Raw genomic sequence first — 22759 nt, 5'->3', positions numbered from 1 at the left:
ACTTTCTGTTAATGTGAACAATCTCTGTCCACTGACACGTTAAAGTGACTTTTTAAACAACGTTACCATCATTAAACTGCATAATATTTAAACTAATAAATAACAACAATAAAAGTAAATAATACTGCAACTTCCAGTAATAATACTATTACTTCAAGGCTTCAAGCCCAGGTACATTATGCAGTATTCGCCAAATAAAAATAAAAAAAAAATAAAACGAGCAACTTGGTGATGATATCTCTACCAACTGAACCATCATATTGCAAACTGCATTTATATGGACCTTGCTTCAAGCTAAGCTATATACATAAATAATAAAACTGCAACTTGCATTTATAATGCCATTTGTGGTATAGCAGGTCCGCTGCTTCAAAAAAAAAAACATGGCCAGTTTTTAAATCCAGTTAGCTGTTTCCATCTCCGTGGGCGCGATTGCACGACTGTGGGGAGTTGATGAGGTAATTGGAGCGAGTCGCACGTGCGGGTGAGATTGTTCTCAATTGCTTCATCAGCTTCCTGTGGTGTGTGACTAAGGCGCTGTGCCCACGGAGACATATATTTATGGACTGGCAGGATAGGGGGAAGGAAAAAAGAAAAGTTAGAACAGAAAGAGGTTAAAGAAGGGAAAAGGAAGTCATGGGAGACGAACCAGACACCAGGAAGGAGAAGGCAGCATGAGCTGGGGCTCCGTGAGGGAGCGCAGGTTGAGGCGCTCTAGGGGCTGGTTCGCCCCACTGACTAAGCATGTAGAGTGGGATGAGCGAGATGTAAAACCTCCCAATGGATCGACTGAGTGAGCACGAAGGAAGACGGGAGGTGTGCCGACCTTGGATGGTCTGGCTGCTCAGTGTGGCGGCAGCCAAGACAAGGGTCAGCAGAAAGGAGTTCCTGCTGCAGAGGCTGTGCCGGCAACATCAGTGATGGGTGAGCCTGGGAGATATAAGGTGGAGGGCTGCGATCGGTTGAGGAGAGAGACTGCATTTTAACCTCTATTTTAACGGATTTATTTATTATGGATTTTATCCCCATGTTCCACTGGTTTTATGGATTTGCTATTTGTGAATTTCCCCCTGGGATTAATAAAGTATCTATCTATCTATTTGGGTAAAGTTTTTTTTTTGAACACTGCACAATGGACACTTTTGGTTTTACTTTTGACTGTTTTTAATAAAAGCACTTGAGCACTTTCCACCATCCCCTGGCTTCAGTGAGATTTGTCAGCTCATCTCGATCATAACTATCAACAATGTTGGTTCAACAGACTGCCATGTGGGAAGAGGGAGTCTGTAGGGTACCGGCATCATCACACTATTACACAGTACCCAGGTACATTACACAGTATTGAAAAAAAATAAATAAAACAAGTGCTACTTGGCTTGCAGTATTATCCAGTACCATAGAAACAGTATTTACACATTTGAAAATAATAATGGTCCACATCCAACCTTTTAAAACCAAAGTATCTCCAGACAACAGACGTGACTCCTTTTTTCTGCAAAAGTTGTTCTGTGTCATCATGTTCAACTTTATCGTCTGCTACAGCTTCAGTTTTGGAATGTTCTCTGTCCATTTTCACTTCTCAATACCTCCACTAACTCCAACTAACGCATGTACTCTGTTGCATGCGTGTTTAGCGGTGTAGCAGTGAAAAAGGTCCCCCCTTAAACAGGTTCCCACTGCGCCACGTTCCAAACGTTGTTTAGGCTATTTAAACCGGTGTTGCGGTATAAGAAAAATCCATATCATAACAAAAATAAAAACGGTTTTCGGTATGAACCGGTATACCACCCAGCACTAGTGATAAGTTCAGACAAATAAGCCGGACCTTGGCCATTTAAGGCTTTATATGTTAAAAGGAGGATTTTGAAATCTTCCCTAAACTTAACCGGGAGCAAGTGTAAGGATTTAAAAATTGGAGTTATGTGTTCTTGTTCTTGTAATAATTCTTGCAAAAGTATTTTGGATTAACTGGAAGCTGTATAAAGAACAGTTTGAACATCTAGTAGGCAATCCTACTAGAAATAAATGCATGAGTTAATTTCTCACAATTCTGCTTATTTAGAAAATGCCTTAATTTCCCAAAATTTTTAAGATGGAAAAAACATGATTTAGGCAGCTTTGTACTGTGCACTTTAAATGACATGCTAGAATCAAAGATAACTCCTAGATTGCGGGCTGAGTCAGTAAAATTAATGGTGATTCCAACTGAGTTAAATGATGACAAAAGATTGCTGCGATCAGCATCATTCCCTCCAATAATTAACATCTCTGTTTTATCAGTTTTTAAAGACAAGTAGTTCTCATCCATCCACTTCTTTAATTCATTAACACAACTAATTAAAGACAACATCAGAGAAACTTCATTTGGTCTAAAAGAAAGATATAACTGGGTGTCATCTGTGTACAAGTGAAAATTAACATTATGTTTTTTAATGATAGATCCCAGTGGAAGCATGTAAAGTGAAAACAGTAAAGATCCCAGTACTGAGCCCTGTGGGACACCATATCTCACTTCTGTGTATAATGATGGAGCATTGTCAGTACATTTCTGTACATATTGGAATTCTAAATATTCATTATTTGGAATGATTACTAGTGCCAAATATCAAATAATTGTAATTTGAACTGAATTTAGATACAAAGCTGCTCACACTGCAAAGTTAGCTATTATACTGCATTTGTGTAATAGGTTGCATGTTAATAAACATCGACCACCACTCTGAACTGTGGCTTCTGCAGTGATCTGTAATCTGCTTAAAAAAAACTGGTATTTTCTTTGTACTCTCAGCTCAGAAAAACAATTTTCTGAAAATGACTATCATCAGTCTTTCCCTTGTACTTCATGGCTGTTCCGTGAGTCAATCACTCTTCCCATCCATCACTATTGTATGTAAACTCTGTTATGGTCCTCTGTACCCCCAATATGTCTTAATATGTTTTTGAAGCTTCCATCCCAATTCAAACTTTATTTATAAATTAATGTTTTATGTTCCCATTTTTTTTTTCTTCATGGTACAAAGAAATTACTCTGTCGTTTTTTAAGGTTGTTTACTTTTAGCAAATTAATAGATTTTTGACATTAGACAAAAGTATACACTACAATTAACCATCTAAAATGTATTCATTTATCCCTATATTATTCCCTGATCTTACAGTTCAGGTCTGTGGAGGGCCATTGCTTGTCCAGGTAGTGGTTTGACAATAAACACTGTAAGTCAAAGTAAAATGCTGTAAGCATTTTAATAATCAAAACAGATGCTTGAATGGATGCGAATGCCTGTCTGAAAACTCCCACAGTTTAAGTGCTCTATCAAGAAATCCCTGCGGCATACAGAAAGAAATGTATGTAACCATTTGAAAGTGAATCATCTGCAGTCCTTTAACATATGATGTCATTCTTCTGCATGCTTGGAGTAGACTGTACAGTGTTATTTTGACACACTGAAGACAATTAAGAAACATAGAAAAATCTGGAATACAGTATTTTATCAGGAAAACTGTGAACTTCAAGTATAACAGTAAGTAAACAAATGGCTTTATGTATCATTTGTAAAAATCTGCCTTATTGTCATTATTAGTGATGATAAATGTGGGCAAAGTTCACCATTTTGAAGCTCCTGGATTTGTTTAGCTCATACATTGTTAATGCTCAATCCATTATGTCTGCCAGTCAATGAATGTGTCTTTTTTCAAATTGAAGGTAGTTTATACTAGAAGAATAAACTAATAAATATGCTTTGCTTTATGGAGTTTCAACATCATAGTATCAGTGGAGGCCATACTGATACTGATATATATGCAGAGTCCAAATACAGTCATGGCCGAAATTATCTGCACCCCTGGAATTTTTCTTGAAAATGCACCATTTCTCCCAGAAAACTGTTGCAATTACAAATGTTTTGGTATACACGTTTATTTCCTTTATGTGCATTGGAACAACACAAAAAAACAGAGGGAAAAAAGCCAAATCTGACATCATTTCATACAAAACTCAAAAACCGGGCTGGACAAAATTATTGGCACCTTCTACTTAATATTTGGTTGCACGCCCTTTGGAAAAAATAACTGAAATCAAGCACTTCCTATAACCATCAACAAGCTTGTTATACCTCTCAACTGGAATTTACAACCACTCTTCTTTTGCAAACTGCTCAAGGTTTCTCAGATTTGAAGGGCGCCTTCTCCCAACAGCAATTTTGAGATCTCTCCATAAGTGTTCAATCGGATTTAGATCTGGACTCATTGCTGGCCACTTCAGAACTCTGCAGTGCTTTGTCTTCAACCATTTCTAAGTGCTTTTAGAGGTATGTTTGGGGTCATTGTCCTGCTGGAACACCCATGACCTCTGACGCAGACCCAGCTTTCTGACACTGGGCCCTACATTGCGCCCCAATATCTTTTGGTAGTCTTCAGATTTCATGATGCCTTGCACACAGTCACACAGTCAAGGCATCCAGTGCCAGAGGCAGCAAAACATCCCCAAAACCTCATGTTTGACTGTAGGTACTGTGTTCTTTTCTTCGTAGGCTTCATTCCGTTTTCTGTAAACAGTAGAATGATGAGCTTTACCAAAAAGCTCTACCTTGGTCTCATCTGTCCACAAGACGTTCGCCCAGAAGGGTTTTGGCTTCCTCAAGTACATTTTGGCAAACTCCAGTCTGGCTTTTTTATGTTTCTGTGTCAGCAGTGGGGTCCTCCTGGCTCTCCTGCCATAGCGTTTCATTTCGTTCAGATGTCGACGGATAGTTCGAGCTGACACTGTTGCACCCTGAGTCTGCAGAACAGCTTGAATATGTTTTGAAGTTGATTGGGGTTGTTTATCCACCATTCGGACTATCCTTTGTTGCAGTCTTTTATCAATTTTTCCCTTCCGTCCATGTCCAGGGAGATTAGCTACAGTGCCATGTGTTGTGAACTTCTTGATTATGTTGCGCACAGTGGACAAAGGAACATGAAGATCTCTGGAGATGGACGTGTAGCCTTGAGATTGTTGATATTTTTCCACAATTTTTGTTCTCAAGTCCTCAGACAATTCTCTGCTCTTCTTTCTGTTCTCCATGCTTAGTGTGGCACACTCAGACACACAACAGAAAGGTTGAGCCAACTTTTCTCCATTTTAACTGGCTTCAGGTGTGATTGCTATATTGCCAGCACCTGTTTCTTGCCATAGGTGAGTTCAAATGAGCGTCATATGCTTGAAATAAAATGATTTACCTACAATTTTGAAAGGGTGCCAATAATTTTGTCCGGCCCATTTTTGGAGTTCTGTGTGACATGATGTCAGATTTGGGTTTTTTTCTGTTTTTTTTGTGTTGTTCCAATGCACATAAAGGAAATAAACATGTATATACAAAAACATTTGTAATTGCAATAATTTTCTGGGAGAAATTGTGTATTTTCTGGGAAAATTCCAGGGGTGCCGATAATTTCAGCAATGACTGTATCTTCCTGATATTTTCAGTCAGGACCTCTCGTGTGACACATATTTAATCTTTTTAGGGAAATCTGAAATGCAAAAACTAAATGAATAAATAAAGTCTGCCAGTCTAACACATTTGCCATGTGTTTTCTGATAATAGAGAGATGTATTTCAAATATCTTGATATACAATTTGAGATATCTTAAAACATATTCTAAGTTTTCTCAAGTGGAGAATAATGCTATTTTAAAATATTGGGTAATGAATTTGAGATATCTAAAAATGTATTGCAGATATCTGACATATGCGTCAATATGAAGATATCTGAAATGCACCGTTAAGATATCTTGGTTACATTTTGAGATATCTTAATATTGTTGTGGGGAAAAATTAGTTCCCTCTTGGAATAAAACACACTGAGTTTCTGGAAGGGAAGCCAGAATTTAGACTTTATTGCATAGAAGCCATCTTAGTTCATTGAAGTGAGTGTCGTAAGCCTGTAAATGATTTGTTTTATTACAAATTATTATCTCACTGTATATTTTTCTTAACATTATCTGACTGCAACATTCCTGTGTTTTTCTAATACCTAATAAACATTGATAAGTTTCTAAATGGATGTAATTTTCCCATTAATGGCCACCAGTAGCTAGACCCAAAGCACATATTGGCCACCTGACCTAAGGAGCCACCCCATCTTCTATTTACCTGTCACATTCCTTCCCTCTGACTTATAAATTTTATCAATGCATTCTTGTATTTAATGGGCACAAATAATCTCCTAAAGGACATGATTACCTTTCCACCATTGCCTTATCACCTAAGAAATATTTCTATCTTCTGGCCACAGGAGTGTCCATCTCTTATTTACTTGGCTTATTCCAAAACCTCGCTTTTGTAACAAGTGGTGGCCTTCCAGATTACTTTAGAGAAGATATATAGGCTTTAGCTTTTAATATTAAGCTCTTACTCTGCCTGAGGCTATCAGTTACACTCACTAATGCCGAAGCTACCCATTGCAATATATAATTTAACTTTTTAATTGAACTAAGACTTTCATTACTTATAGTTTTTATTTCAATAATATCCAGAGTGTTTTGAAATATCTGAATTCCATCTTAATGTATCTTTCTGTGTATATTAATTAATGCATTTTAAGATACATATTTAAGACATCTTAAAACAACTTCTAGTACAATTTAAGATATCCGAAATTCTTTTCAAGATATTGTGGAAGATGCCCGGAACACAGACACATGGAATCAGAATGTTCCAAAACACACACATTTATTTTTACAGTTCTTCTTGCACACAGCACAGTGCACCAAACAGCCCAAACTCACAGTCCTTTCTTTTACTTTCTTCTCTTTTCCTTTGCCGCCTCCACTCCTCTCCCATAAGCTCTGTCCTCTGCCACCTGACTTCGGCTCCCCGAATGGAGTGAGGCGGCCCCTTTTATGTTGCACCCGGATGTGCTCCAGGTGCACCCTGGTGAACTTCCTGCAGCACTTCCTGGTGTGGCGGAAGTGCTGAATGGGCACCCAGAAGCACTCCAGGTGCATTTGGTTCCTCTTCCGGCCACACTTCCTGGTGTGGCAGAAGTGCTGCCATCCAGGGCTCCGTGATTGTCCAGGTGGCCCCTGACGGTGGCTATGGACCCCAACAGGGTTGAGCTTCCAAATTCCAAATCCGTGGTCCCAATGTAATCTAGGGGGACTGTACTCTTGCACCCCGGGGAAGTTATTGCCCCTCTCCCGGTCCTTCCCTTCTCCCTGTGTCCCGGTGGGGCAAGGTCCCCGATCGTCTGCCACAACATCTTAAAATAATAGGATATCCCATTGAAAACATGCACAATTTTACAGGATATCAGATTGAAATATCTTGAATTACATTTCATATATATCAAAATGCACAAGAGCTATTTAATATATCCTGAAACAGATGCATTTTCAATATCTGTAGTTAATTTTAAGACATCTTAAAATGCATTTCATCATACCTTTAAATGCATTTTGACATATTTTTAAGTGCAGCTTTGACTTGCTATATGGTGATAATGTAATGGTACTGATGAGAAGGCACAGGTATAATGTGGGCACATTTTTTCAAGTTTATTTCTCTAAACAATTTACTTTTTTTTTATAACGTATTCCTTGTACTTTTTACCATTACACCCAAACAACCATTTCTCCATTTTGTTTTGTGCATTCCTAATTTAAAAAATAACTATTCTCTAGCTATATATGTGGTTTTACACCCATACTCATAAAAAGGCACTCTTCCTCTCCTAAGAATTGTCATCTTTGGCCTTTCTTTCTGGTACTTAAAACCCTCTTCGTTCCGCCATGTTGTCCAGATGTTCTATAATAGGTAATCTAAAATAGGTTTCAATGGCTAGCAACACTTTCAAACAAATTTTCCTGTAGTTTGTGGAGATGTCTGTCCAATAGCAATCTTTCTAGTACCACAGTATGTAAAGAAGGTTCAGCAATACTTAGAGGACATCTGCTTTTTCCCCATAATTCTCATGACTGCCATGCTGTACATTGGTAACATTCAGACGTCAGTGCCAACAACACAGATTTTGTCATGTTTAGGGATAATTTTTGCTTCTATCTACAAGTTTAATGTCAAACTACCCTGCAAATCTACATTTCCCGGTGAGGGTCATAGTATCGCTACTAGCTTTTTTTCTTCTTCTTTTTCTTTAAAAGCACTGGTTCTCCTTAGAGGTTCTTCTGTATTTCTCCTCCCCATCATAGAAAGTGAACCCAACACCTTTGTGCATTAAGTGAACCTTACTGTGTTACACTTTCAGTTACTACCCAGAGGTCCCAACCACATATGATAATAAGGATGTGGACTGACTGTTTAAATGAAAACTTAAAATGAGGACTTAAGTACTCCCATTGTGTTATCAAGGTCATGCTCAATATCAATATCTGCAAAGCTGACATTGATGGTTGCCAATGCACCGATTTGTTTATCAGTCTTGCAGTCACTTCAACCATGAGCAAGACGACAGGTACTTGACTTCCTCAGCTTAGGGTGGTTGCTGAAAGGTGTAAGCTGTTTTTTCCGGGTAAAGTACTATAGCCTTGGATTTATTGGGTACTACTTCTCATTACAGTTGCATCTCAGTTGACTGCATGCCTATGATTATAGCCAAAAAAAAACCAAATAAAACATCATCATCTGCAAACTCTGAAACTGTCTGTCCATGAAAAACAAGAACTGAAGAACCCTCACATTAATAGGCTTGACTTAATCCTATGTATACAAACAATTCTTGCTCCATAAGTGCAAGGATCAAATAGCACACATCAGCTGCCTCAGGATTTCATACTCTTGTAGCATCCTCTGCAAGATACAATGGAGTGCAACAGTGTTAAGCTCTTCCAAGTTCACAAAGCATGTATACACTGGATTAGCCATTTCCTATAATACCATAAATGACTGCACAAGAACAAAACGTTATTCCACTGTTTGATGGATCAGAGATTCAGCCAACAGACTTTTTAATACAGATTTCTGTGTCCACACATCCCTGAAAATATTAAGTTTTTGGCACATTAAGGCTGAGTCACTTCAGCTTGGTAATGTGAGTGTAGCCAAATCAGTCTAATGAGACCAGCCTGACAAAGAACAGGCCAAAAAATTAATGTTTAGAATGATTCCAAATAAAATAAAATTCAAATCACTTTGTTTCCAAAATGTATCGTAAGTAGTCATATATGTATGTGGGTGTGTACTATTAGTTAAGCTGGTCTTACTCACTGACTCTACTCCTCTTTTTTCCTTTTGCAGGCATTTCTGTCCCTGTAGGCTCAATGGTGATAAACAGTTTATCTTATCTGAAGTTTCTTAGTGAGAACACTTTATACAGTCTGCCAAATGCTCCCACTCTTATGGATCTAGAAACTGAATCAGATGGAGAAGGTGAGAGATAATTGTTTTGGTGTTTTAAATAGCTTTTTTATTTTACCTTCATTTTGCCCTTTTCAACATAAAAAGATCTTACTTACTTTCCTTTTCAATATATACAAAGTGACCACTTCATTAGGTACACCATCACTTCTCAGTCAGTGCACAAATAAGCGTTGTTCAAAGCGGAGGGCAGATACAAATATATATGCATGCCTTAAGCAAAACTGAGGTAACTTCCCGGCATGGTTGTGGGCCAAATGAATATCATTAGCTGGGGTATCAGTCTGTACAGTTTTAGATATATCATTAATGGTTCAGCACCCTAAAATATTCAGTCATGTGATAGTCCTAGATTTAAAAACAGTCTGGTAATTAACACTAGAATCCCTGAAGCCTATGAAAAAAGTCATAATCCCAGGCCACCTTAAATTCTCTCCCACCTCCTCATCAGCCTTTTTTTTTTTGCAAATGTATCAAGCAGCACTGGCAGCAAGCAGCCTGCTATCCCACCCCCTACCAATGCAGCTCAAGTTGGACAAAAAGTTCACCCACCTCGGATCTGTTTATCTGGGTGTGTGGTAGGTCTGGAATTGTAGAGGGTAGTATATCGTTATTTGAAACACATATATTTCATGTGTGTTCCATGTTTACAACGATCTGGGTAAATGTAGGATGACAGGAAATGTGAAGCAAGAAATGTTGAACACATAACTAAAACAGAAACTTTTTGCATGTTATAGTACTAATAACAAAATGTTGACATAAAATGTATAATGTGAGAATACTGATGCCCAACTATTAAATAAACACTTTCACAAAAGGTACAAGTGTAACAAAACAAGTGCACTTCTATTCAAGAATATAACGGAAGAAAAAGAAATTGGTTTAGGGGTCGAGGCTGACATGTCTGCTTGGCAGGTGCAGAAGTAAGAACTGCTGTCTCATAATCAAATGTTGTGGGTTCGATTTCAGGTCCTTCCTACATTTACCGTTTTGAGTAGTGAGCTGCTCTTATTGTTACTATCATAGAATAAAAACATACATTTAATTTGAGTCTGTAACAGCCAGTGTAAATTTATTGTACTTGTAAAGGTTAGCATTTTTTTTTTATTATTAATCACTTTTATTCTCTCAGTCACATTCATGCTTCCACCAAATAAAGATATGTATAACAGAGGTGAACTTAGATGAGGATGAGGGTTCTACATCGGAGAAAGAGAATAGAAGCCATATGCAGAGTTGGATGACTATACAGTCGTGGCCAAAAGTTTTGAGAATGACACAAGTATTTGTTTTCACAAAGTTTGCTGCTTCAGCAACCATTTCATAAGTTTCAAAGGCTTTTATTGACAATTACATTAAGTTCATGCAAAGAGTCAATATTTGCAGTGTTGGTCCTTCTTTTTCAAGACCTCTGCAATTCACCCTGGCATGCTGTCAGTCAACTTCTGGTCCAAATCCTGACTGATGGCAGCCCATTCTTGCATAATCAATGCTTGGAGTTTGTCAGAATTTGTGGGATTCGAGTGTTGCCCAATGTAGCGGTGCAGTAAAACTACTCTTAGAAGTACAGTTTTTTTAAAAAGTTACTCAAGTAAATGTAACGGAGTAAATGTAACTTGTTACTACACGCCTCTGCACAGGACTGATGGTAGTGCTCTACGTCACTTACCTTTTCTTCTCTGGACAATCTTTTTTCAGGCAGGTGGACTAACAAAAAACCACAAATTCTGACAAACTCTAAGCATTGATTATGCAAGAATGGGCTGCCATCAGTCAGGATTTGGCCCAGAAGTTGATTGACAGCATGCCAGGGCGAATTGCAGAGGTCTTGAAAAAGAAGGGCCTTCCCTGCAAATATTGACTGTTTGCATGAAATTAATGTAATTGTCAATAAAAGCCTTTGAAACTTATGAAATGCTTGTAATTATACTGCAGTATAGCATAGAAACATCTGACAAAAACATCTAAAAACACTGAAGCAGCAAACTTTGTGAAAACCAATACTTGTTCATTCTCAAAACTTTTGGCCACGAACAATCATAACCAAGCTGTACTGAACAAATGCAGAGGGAGCTCCATACGGGACAAGTTTTTACTTTGACTTCTTTCTGTGATTTGCATGTGCCTATATCCTGTGACCTGGAAAGCCTGGTGCAAATTCGTTGTGTGTATATTTCATTTGTATAATGTTTTTTTTTTCCATAATCAGTAAATGAAGCAAATAAATTCCATTTTGCATCAAAATTCCCACACGTCATGTGCTTGCTGACATGTTTTAAGTTGAACTGTTCTTCAGTTCCTGGTCTCCCATCTTTTGCTGTTCTTTCTCCCCATAATAAACTGCAACTGTCCAGACAAAGACTGACAGATAAACATTTTGAGTAGCGCATGGAGATGAACTTAAGCTGCAGCATTAGAACACTGAGTCTTCAAAACTTTTAAAAAAGGTAAAAATATTAACTTATGCATTTGTAATTATTAAGTTTAAATTATTTAAATGAATGTAACAATGTGGTTTACAAGTGAAACTAACCATAGAAGTTGATGCTACCATTTCACTCACATGCTGTTCACTTGCTATGGGACAGATGTTAAATACAGTACTATCTAGTCCTAGGAGCTGTGGCATGGTTCGGAATGCATCCTCCAGGACGTATACTTCAACTTCTCAAGAGGTATTTTGCAGGGCACACCGCATCAGGATCTTTCCATTATCCCCAAAAGCTCACCCATTTGCCTAGAAGAATTTTACTGTGCCACCTCTCATAAGCAGCCACCCAGGCAATTTTATTTTTGCCACAAGCTGTGGTAATTAAGATGAACTCAGTATGCCCCTAAGAAGTAACTGAGATATACGTACATATATACAGTATATCAATGTGTATATATATAATATATATACAGTGATCCCCCGCTATATCGCGGTTCAACTATCGCGCCCCCGCTACATTGCAGATTTATTAATACTATTATTATTACTAGGGGGCTGCGCCCCCTGCTCGCTTTTCTCGCCCACCCACGGGTTTGGTTTACCGGATAAACAATTTCAAGAGATTGTTATTTTCATGGGAATTGTTACATATGCATTATTTTCATTTTTACTTTAAAACTTTTGTAAAAACAATATTTGTCCTTTATTTCCTGCCCCAGGCATGGTTAAATCTCTTTCTCGCAGCATTTATAACGCTGCTCACATTGTGAAGGGGGGGTCTGAACGCACGCTAAAGAGATGCGATCGGTTCAGCTGGTGTCTTGCTGCTGCTGCTGGCCAGCTGTGTGTTGTGCTTGTCGCGCATTGCGTCAATCACTTAAAAGTCTGTACAGCAGCCGTCCTTTTGCCACTTCGCTTCTCTGCCTCTTGCTTTGTGAAGGGGGGGAGCTGAACGCATGCTAAGCAGAAGTGGAGTTTGTGCGGCTTCTGCCAAGATGCTTATTCTGCTTGTCTCTCTGTGCGTTCTGAAGGAGGAGGAGGAGGAGGGGGGTTGGGGGCTGAACGCACTCTAAGGAGAGGTGCTTGGATCATCTGCTGGGTTTCTGCAGCTGCTGCTGGCAAGCTGCGTGTTCTGCTTGTCGTTGTTTTAAGAGCTGGGAGCACCTGAAGTATGTCTGCCAAAAGCATTCCAATATCTGCTAGATTAGATGCCAGTGAACTTGTTTTAAATTGTTTGTAAGCAGGGCGTGTCGTCAAAGTGTCTGTCCGAGATGATCTGGTCTCGATCGCTTCGTGCAAAAACTCCCTGCCCGGAGGCACACTATGCTCCTGCCACTTCAGGGTTGTGAAGGGGGTAGCTGAATGCACGCTAAGGAGAAGTGGACTTTGTGCTGCTTCTGCCAAGATGCTTGTTCTGCTTGTCGCTTTGCTCGTCAATCATTTAAAAGCCTGTACAGCAGCTGTTCTCACTGTTCTGTCTCACTGCCTCGTCTTGCATGACATTACAGTGTTTTATAATAGAGAGATGTTACTCATATCCTTAGCCCGACATCCACATATCATATGTGTTTACAAAGTGTGTTTTAATAAGTTTACATGTTTTTAAAGCATGTGGTAGGGCTATTTTAAGGCTTAAACTATAAAAAAATGTTTATTTATATGGTCTTTCTGTATTGCGGATTTTCACCTATCGCTGATGGGTCTGGAACATAACTTCCGCGATTGGCGGAGGATCACTGTATATACTGTATGTAGATTTAAACTGCTCAAAAAAAAATTAAAGGAACACTTTGAAAACACATCAGATCTCAATCAGATCTGTCGTTCGCATTGTGATGATGGGGGCTGAACGCACCCCATGGAGACGCAGTCGCTCCTCCAAAATCCCTCTTAAACGGTGATACAATTGGAAACAAATACAGCTTATTTTTTACCTCCTCTTTGCTCGATCAGCTGCTGGCTTGCTACTGCTGCTGTGCAACGTGATCTGCATCTCGCGTGGCACTTCGAACATTTAAAAGCCTGTACAGCAGCTGCCTTTGTCTTTTATTTATGATACCAAACATGTACTGTATATGTAAGTTTTAAAATAAGCCCGATTTAAAGTGTGACAAAAAACGTGACATAAAATTATTGCACAAAATCATTGCACTTTTAGGCTTAGGATTTTTTATATATATATATATATATAGAGAGAGAGAGAGAGAGAGAGAGATACGTACACAAACATGAATATGTTTATTATTACAAACTACAGGAAGATACCACAGATCTCTACAAGAAGGAACTGAAAAAGATAGTAAGTAGCTTTCCTCTTCATATCAGGGATCATGAACCCCAAAATAGGTTACTTCTACATTCTTCCTAAAATCCACAAACAGGAGAACCCAGGAAGGCCTATAATCTCAGAAATTGGCTTTCTTACAGAAAATGTTTCAGGTTGGGTGGAGCACATCCTTAAACCTCTCACCTGCAATACAACCAGCTACATCCAGGACGCCATTGATTTCTTAAATAAACTGTCTGGTATAGGCCCCTTACTTGCGGGAACCTTACTGGCCACAATGGATGTTGAGGCACTTTATACAAACATCCCCCATGATGATGAGGTATATTGGCATATGAAACGTACCACAAACAACATGATTTACCCACAGAGTCAGTTATACAAATGACAAAATCTTCATAATCTGGACTGCCAGTGAGAAGGACCTCCTCCATTTTCATTATGAATATAATTCTTTCCACCCCAACATAAAGCTGAAGCTGAATTACTCAAAAACAGAAGTCAGCTTCCTTGACAACACCATTCAACTGAAAGACAACACCCTTGTAACTTCTGTTTTTCACAAGCTCACAGACAGATGAACTTACCTGAGAAGTGATAGCTTTCACCCCAAGCATATAAGGCACTGCATTATTTTCAGCCAAGTAATATGATACAACCATATTTGCTCGGACCTGACAGACCCGGCAAAACAACTGCAGGAACTCAGACAAGATTTCATCAGACAAGGTTAAACCCCCAAAACAACAGACACTCAAATAAGAAGAGCTACTGCCATACCCAGAGGCAACCATGTGGAATATAAAAGCAAAGACAACAAGAACCGCATTGTTTTTGTTGTCATCTGTAACCCACATCATGAAGCACTTCGAAAAATTATAAAAAATCTTCAGCCAATGCTAAACAATGACAAAAAACACTGAAAAATGTATTTCCAGAACCTCCCCTCCTGACACACAGGCAACCGCCAAACCTGCAGCAACTAATTGTCCAAAGCTCCCTAAGTGAACCGACAGAAAATGGCACATCTCCCTGCCTGCAGAAAAGATGTAAAATGTGTGCTCGCATTTGTACTATAGACCGTGTGGTTATACCACACTGCCAACTTGAACATCGCATAATTTTCCTGCAGATAATCTAATGTGGTCTACCTAATTCTCTATATGAAATGTCCTGACACTGCAGTCTATGTGGGAGAAACTGAACAAACACTCCGCCAAAGAATGAATTTACACAGGTTCCACATCAAGCATGGCAACACAGATGTTCCTGTAGCAGCCCATTTCAACAGCCATGGACAATGTAAGAGGGACTTTAAATTTAGTCACAGTGGTTATGGGCAACTTCAGATCACAGCAAGAGAGAAAAGAATAGGAGGTTAAACTCATGCTAAAATTTAACACATTACAACATGGTTTAACACTAGAATTCCTGAAGCCTACGAAAAAACTTGTAATCCTGGCCCACCTTAAATCCCTTCACACCTCTACCATCAGTGTCTTTTGTTTTGTAAATGCGTTGATCATCACAAGCAGCCTGCTGTCCCTTTCCCCTTGACAGAGCTCTGCTCGCGGGCAAAAATGTTCTCCCAGCTTAAGCCAAGTCCCCTTTTCTGCGTGTGATGTGCCTGGAGTTGTATAAGGTAAATAATACAGTATATTGTTATTTGGAATACAGTACATGCATTTCATATATGTTCCGTGACTACAAAGATCTGGTTAAGTGTAGGATGAAAGGAAATGCAAGAAATGCTGAACACATACCTAAAGAAGAAACTTTTTCCATGTTATACTAATAATGATGTGTAATAAAAATGTAAGTTTAATGTCACTGTGCTCTGTACATTAAATTATTTTATAAATCCATTCACATGTACAGGCCAGGCCAAAAGGGGCTCTCAGCATTTAGAAGTGCTTAGCCAAGCATAGTACAAGATGGACAGAGACAGCTTGAGGAATGTGTAGTCAGTCTAAAGACCGGTGTATGGTATTTTGTCCTCTGTTGGAAGTGAGCACGGGATCTTCTTTCCTTGTTTGGAAATGGACTATTTGCCAACGTGGGGGACTGCATGTGGAGGAACCAGTATAAAAGGCTTGGACAGCAGCCAAACACTTCAAAGCCGACGGATGGATGATATCGTCATCCGTCCTGAAAAGCCTTCCAGCGCAGCGACGAAAGATGGCAGACGGTATAGATCAAAATCCCACCTTGGTATTGTCTTTGCCATAGGCTTCCCATCTGTAATGCTGCGTAAATCGTCAGTAAAGAAAGCTAAATTATTTTCTCTTATGTGAAGTGAACCCGAGTCTCCTTACTGCAAGGCAGCAGCGCTACCACTGCGCCACCGTGCCATCTCAAATAAACACATGCGCTTTTATTCAAAAATATAGCCAAAGAAAAAAAGTATTCGATTTACATGTGGCTGTCAATGAGGTAAAAACTCAAGCTCAAATGTCAGTCGACAGTGAATTTACATGTATTATTGAATGGTGCAGAGGTAAGAACTGCTGCCTTATAACCCGAAGGTCCCAGGTTCGAGACTGGGCGCTCCACGTAGTGAGCTGTTATTATGATTTTTCTCTATTATAAAAAAAATCCTGGAAAGGAAAAGCAGGGTGAGGAGACGTGATCTTCTCGGAAGTTCTCGGAAGACATTTAAAAGACCCACGAGACAAAAAAGATTGACCATGGAGCGTCTCGTGGGGACCGTAAACATGAGACATGGTGCCAAGAGATTGTCCCAGGGCCATCTCGCGGGGTCGTGGAACATGAGATTCTTGCAAGACACGCCCTTCTTATCAAATAAGAGCACGGCCAGCAAAACACTCAGTTATATAAAGGCACGTAGCACACACAGATCCTGTGCTCTCATCACATATAAAGTATATAAGGACAATACATTCTAGATGAAACGGCAAAGAAGAAAGAGCAGCGTGGAGAAAAGAGACCCAAAAGCATTGGAGAGAAAAAAAGGCAGATAAGAGATTATGAAAATAGTGGAATTCAAAAGGCTCAAACAAACGATGGTGCGATACACATGCAGAGAAAGAAATAGAATATGAAAGCAGTAAAACTCGAAAGTATTGTAGTGTCCCAGCGAAGTTCAAGCCTTTTTTGTTTTAAATGACTCTTAGGTCCAATTGAGGGAGGGCAGAGTACAGCACAGAAGACTGAGAGTGGGGTATTGATTGATGCGGTAAGGGGGGGCGAGACCTGGGGGAGGAGGGGTCGGAGAGGGTGCTAGAAAGTTGTGTTTAGGGTTACGAAGTCTGCGATTGTTAAAGTAGAACTTTTGTGATACTTTATTACGTCAGTCGCTACAGTATCAAAAAAAAAAGATAGTAAAGATCGCATTAGTGCAAACAAAAGGTAATTAATCATCAGAACCAGGTGTAATTGAAAAAATAACAGGACAGATCGAGGTCAGAAATAAAAGGCAAAGAGTGGAAAGCAAAGTCTTTTCGCCTTTGCAACTTCATAAACACATTCACAAACGTTGTCGCTATACACATGAAGAGCAGATTATGAAAGCAGTAGAAAACAAAGTAAAACATCATAAAGAGGTTAAAAAAAGGGACCAAACACATGCAGAGCAGGTTAGAGATAATGAAAACTGGAACTCAGAAGACTAAAAAAAAAGTAGGCACGAAACACATGCAGAGCAAGATACAGAATATGAAGCAGAAAAAAACGACAGTGTCAAAACAAAGAAAGTAAAGATCTCATTAGCGCAAAGAAAGAGAAATTATTACTCGGAGAAATAATGAAAAGGCGAATAGAGATCGAATATATGGACACAGATGATATATCAGAAGTATGTAAATATTGTAAGGCTTTGAAGTTTAAGTCAGAGAATTTCAAAAACGTGATTTACCTCACATGCATTTATTGGTTACTTTGCAAAAAAAATTATTAACTGCTGATGATGAAGATTGCTTTGTCTGTGCTGAAATTCTAAACAGAGAAATTTATCCTGAATTATTGTACAAAGTCATTAAACACATGTCTCACTGACCTCATTTAAAAGATTCAGCATATTGGTTCTGAAATAAAAGTGAAACTAATGAAATAGTAACAATTCAAAGAAAAAAAAAAATCTTAAAAGTGTATATCCAGAAAACCAAACATGGGGGTTAGCGAGCAAGGGGCGAAGCCCCCTAGTCTACAATATAATAAAAACACACATTTGATTTGAGTCTGTAACACCTGGTGTAAATTTTGTCTACTTGTAAAAGTTAGTGCTTGTTTTTTGTAATATTCAGTTTTATTCTCTCAATGACGTTCACGTAGTACATTGAACTTGCCTCTCTCTCTCTCTAAGTTGATGGCATTTATCTTCATTCTTTTCACATGAGCAGGTCTGTGGCTGATTCCTGCTCAGAACTATTTTTGTTGTACTGGCAATCAATGATACGATGTCCCGTGACCACTATCAGATTGGACAAAGGCAGGACTGTAGCAACAGACAGCTTCTTCAGAGCACTTTTGCGGGCTAATAGACTGCTGCACTCTGCTTGGTACCATAAAGTAAAATGGGATTTCCTCCTGCAGCTAAAGTCACTTTAGCACGCGAGCAATTCTCCGTGCTAGTGTTTAGATCTGGCAGCGCTGTGCTGATGGTGTATGCGCCCAAAAAGAAGAAGCCTTTGATTTCAGTTTGCAACCTGTAAAAGATATAGAGGAAGGAGTATAACCAGACACACAAACGCTGGTGAATCATGTCGTCTTCTTGTTGTCACTTGAATTTTTTGTTTTTCAGTTTTATTCTTGAATAAAAGCACACTTGTTTCGTTATACCTTTGCGAAAGTGTTAATTTTTTATTCCAGTAACCACTTGAATGAGATCGAATCCGTCTCTGCCTCTCTCGTGCACACACGTCATTATATAAAAATAGATAGATAGATAGATAGATAGATAGATAGATAGATAGATAGATAGATAGATAGATAGATAGATAGATAGATAGATAGATAGATAGATATGCTATGCTAGATCTTGCCTGTACTCCACATTATGGTGCATGATACTGACAATGCAGACCGAGCAGAGTATAGGCAAGATCGGAAAAAAAATGTTTAAATGACAACTCACTTTCAAATGGCATAGCGTTTTTTCAGTATGGAAAAGGCACCCTTCAAACCTGACACAGCTGGAGCAGTTTGCTAAGGTAGAGCAGGTCACACTACCTGTTGACAAGTGCAGAAGTCTCATTGAGAGCCACAGGAATCACTTGTTTACAGTGACTGCCTCTAAAGGTTGTGCAACAAAATATTGGTTTATGGTATTTTAATCCATGTTATTTGAAATACCCTGTTGACTCAAAACACTAAAGCAAAATCTGATTGTTGTTAAATGTGGAATAAACAATGATTGGTGCCAAATACAAATCATTTTCAATTTATTCCAGAGGAAATTGTGGGTTCTTCTTTTTTCAGGTTGGAGTACCAACAAATTTGTTGATGTCTTTATATATGGTAAAAAGGAGACAAGAGAAGCAAAATAATAGTTGGGGCACCACTTTTTTAACCATGTGACATATTTATGAATGATTCTTTTAATCTCAATGCATATTTTCATGGTGAAAAAAATATGAATAAAGTCCTTTAAATCACTACTCAGTCATTCCTTATGCAGGCGCTGTTTGGTCTGGAGAGATCTATTGATTTTCTGACCTTCCCTTCTTGACCTTTTCTTTTCTCTAATTTTCAATTTATACATAATCTTTGTATCACATATTATCAGTTTCATATAGGAACAGTAAATGAAAGAAGTACAATTTATGTGAACTAAAAGTAATTCTTCCCTTATTAATGCAGGAATATTATTCTCCTGTCAAAATCATAAATGAACATATTTCAAGGCAAATCTTTGCTTTTTAAAAGTAGTGCAGTATTCTAAAACTGGAAGCTATCAGGATTTGTGCAGGTGGCTTTAATGCTAGCTTATATTAACTGGCTAACTTGGCTTTGTGTCTCAGTGATAGAAGTGAGAATATATGTAAAAAATATATTTTATGCACACATCACTTTGAAATAGAGTTTACTGTGCAATTTCTGCTAATTATTGCTCACTTTGTCACTCATAGAAGAATGCAGCTTTTTCTGAAGGTTTGGTTCTAGTGCAACATTAACTTAAGGAGTGTTTGAAAATATTGCTATAAATAGAGAATCTTTCTTTTTTTAATATTTATTTTTTTATATTTCACTAGGAATGGATAACCATCCAGAGAAACCACATTTTGATTACCGAAGCCGGATATTTGAGCTAGATTCCTGCAGTGGAAATGGAAAAGTGTGCCTTGTATATAAGAAAACACAACCAGGTTAATATTTTTCCTTTCATTAATTACAGTACTGTGTAAAAGTGTTAGGCACATACAATATAAAATAATTTAGTAAAATATAGATACTTTCAAAAAATAATGAAATGACTGGTGTGACCGCCAACTGCCTTTAAAACTGAGTAATTGCTCTTTAGGTCACTGTTGTGCAATATTATAAGAAAATAGGGTGGTCATTTGTTATAAACATCTTGGAAAATGTACACATTTCTCCTTCAGATTTTGGCTTTCTCGCTTTCTTTGGTCTCTCCAATTAATCCCAGGCACTCTAGCCGATGCTAAAGTCAAGGCTTTGTGGGGGTCATACAGAATGTCTCAGAACAGCTTGTTTTTCTTTTTGAGGAAGGTAGTTTTTATGACCTTGGTAATATATTTAGTGTTATTACCCTCCTGCAGAATAAAATGTGGACGGATTAGATGCTTCTCTGATGGTACGGTGTAATGGATAAGAATTTATTTGTTCTTCTCAGCACTGATGATTCCATTAATTTTGACCAGATCACCAAATCTGTTTCCAGTGATGCAGCCCCAGTCTAGCAGGTATCATCCATAGTACTTTACTGCAGACACTAATCCATGTACCACTGTCCATCTGTTTTATGGGCAGAATGACTCCTGTTTGAGCCAAAAATTTTATATTTTGACCTGTCAGTCTAGAGCACTGCGCTGCCGTTGTTTAGTACCCCAGTCCTTTTGTTTTTGTGCGTAGGTGAGTCTCTTGACTTCTCAGTTCAGAGGAATGGCTTTTAGGCAGAAATCCTTCTATAAAGGAAACTTTTGACAAGACTGCTCCAGACTATAAAGGGGTGTACTTGAGTTCAAGAGATTTCAAAGATGATGGTAGTGATCTTACAATTTTGAAAGGATGTCAATTTGATGAATGTTCTATACTGTTCATCTGTTGTATTCTGTTTTCATGACCATCCATTGCTTTTCTAGTCCTCCGCATGGCCTATTTCCTTGTGTTGTCCAGTTTTCTCTAAAGAAGCACATGTTGAAACTCCAGTCTGCTGTGAAATTTCTGCTAGGGAGTTACCTTTCTAATGTAGAATGTCTAACTTGTTCCTTGTTATTATGCTGTGTCTTCCCGTGTTGTAAGAATTGATGATTTGAAGGTTAAACTGTCACATCTGCTATACCCTTAACTTTTATTTCGGTTGTCCTTCTCCAAGTTTGATTCCATCTTCTCCAATTTGGTTAATCAGTTTGGTTCAATTTATTCATTATGTCAATAATAAAGAGCACCTGTTTGTTATCTTTGTTTAGTCATACTACCAAAAAAGTAGGTTTTTATCTAAAAGAGTTAATTTTCTTAATATGTTACGTTCTTTGAGAAAATAAAACATCTGCGTTAATTTTTTTGGAAAATGAATATTTGGTAATCTGATTTGCTCTTTTCTAGCGTCAAATTAATGCAGATGTCAAAAAATAAACATCTAAGACAAAATTAACATTACAAATCTAGGGTGGTTAACACTTTTGCAAAATACTGCTATATAAAAATGTTTTATAATTTTGTGTTTATTCTTTTTGCTTATTTATTTTCAATACATTATTACAACTTTGGTATTAAAGAGAAATGAGAGCTAGGAAAGCTGTATACTGTTCCAAAAATAGGGATTTACAGTAGAAGAAATAATGCTAATCACAATTTTTAAGGTTGGATGGGTTTTGTTGAAATTAAATTCTAACAAGCATCAAATGCAGCAACATTAAGAACCTCTTGAAACATGAATATTTTTTGAAGGACAGCCTTTAAAAAGAGAATTGTAGGAGTCAACCTGAGAAGTGATGAAAGCCTGGATAAATGCAATATCCACCATTGTTTAACAGCAGTACTGGATGAAAAGCAGAAGCCAACTCTGAATGTGGTTTCAGTTCATTGTAGGCCACTACTCACACATGCCTAGACTGCTTCACACTGGGCCAAGATAGAATTAACAATTAAATTAACACTCATACTGCAATTTGCAAACATACCTGGAGAGTACAATCTCCACGAAGACAGTGACTAAGTGTGGGATTCAAACCAAACATATTTGATATATGTAAACATAAAGAAGAGCATTAAATAAATAACATTCAGCAGCTAGCAAGTTTTAGTGTATCAGCATGATTGAACACCATCAACAGGGGGATCATATGTCTTGGACCATCCGTTACAGTGAAAAGTATGGACACCAATACTGGAGTTTCTAAATATGCTATGTATATTTGATAGCTGATCCTATGTATTAATTAGTTGTTTAAAGTAAACCCCATATTGTGATCACCATTTGCTTCTGTTTTATATAATGACACTCAGAATTAAAATTATTTCAGCCTTCTTTATAGTGGAAAAACTAAGAAAA

At 38.1% G+C, this 22759-nt stretch overlaps 1 protein-coding gene across 1 annotated transcript in view; it reads left to right on the top strand.

Moving 5' to 3' along the window:
• Positions 1–22759, top strand: part of tpgs2 (tubulin polyglutamylase complex subunit 2) — a 137032-nt gene that overhangs the window by 64262 nt on the left and 50011 nt on the right. Inside the window, exons 4-5 of the mRNA XM_051930152.1 lie at positions 9227–9358; positions 20277–20390. Of these exons, the coding sequence (XP_051786112.1) occupies positions 9227–9358; positions 20277–20390 (246 nt within the window). The remainder of the gene's footprint in view (positions 1–9226; positions 9359–20276; positions 20391–22759) is intronic.

Source organism: Erpetoichthys calabaricus, chromosome 7 (assembly GCF_900747795.2).
Source record: "Erpetoichthys calabaricus chromosome 7, fErpCal1.3, whole genome shotgun sequence".
Classification (NCBI taxonomy): Eukaryota; Metazoa; Chordata; class Cladistia; order Polypteriformes; family Polypteridae; genus Erpetoichthys; species Erpetoichthys calabaricus.
Note: the sequence above shows the minus strand (reverse complement) of the source record. Positions and strands in the feature narration are given on the sequence as shown.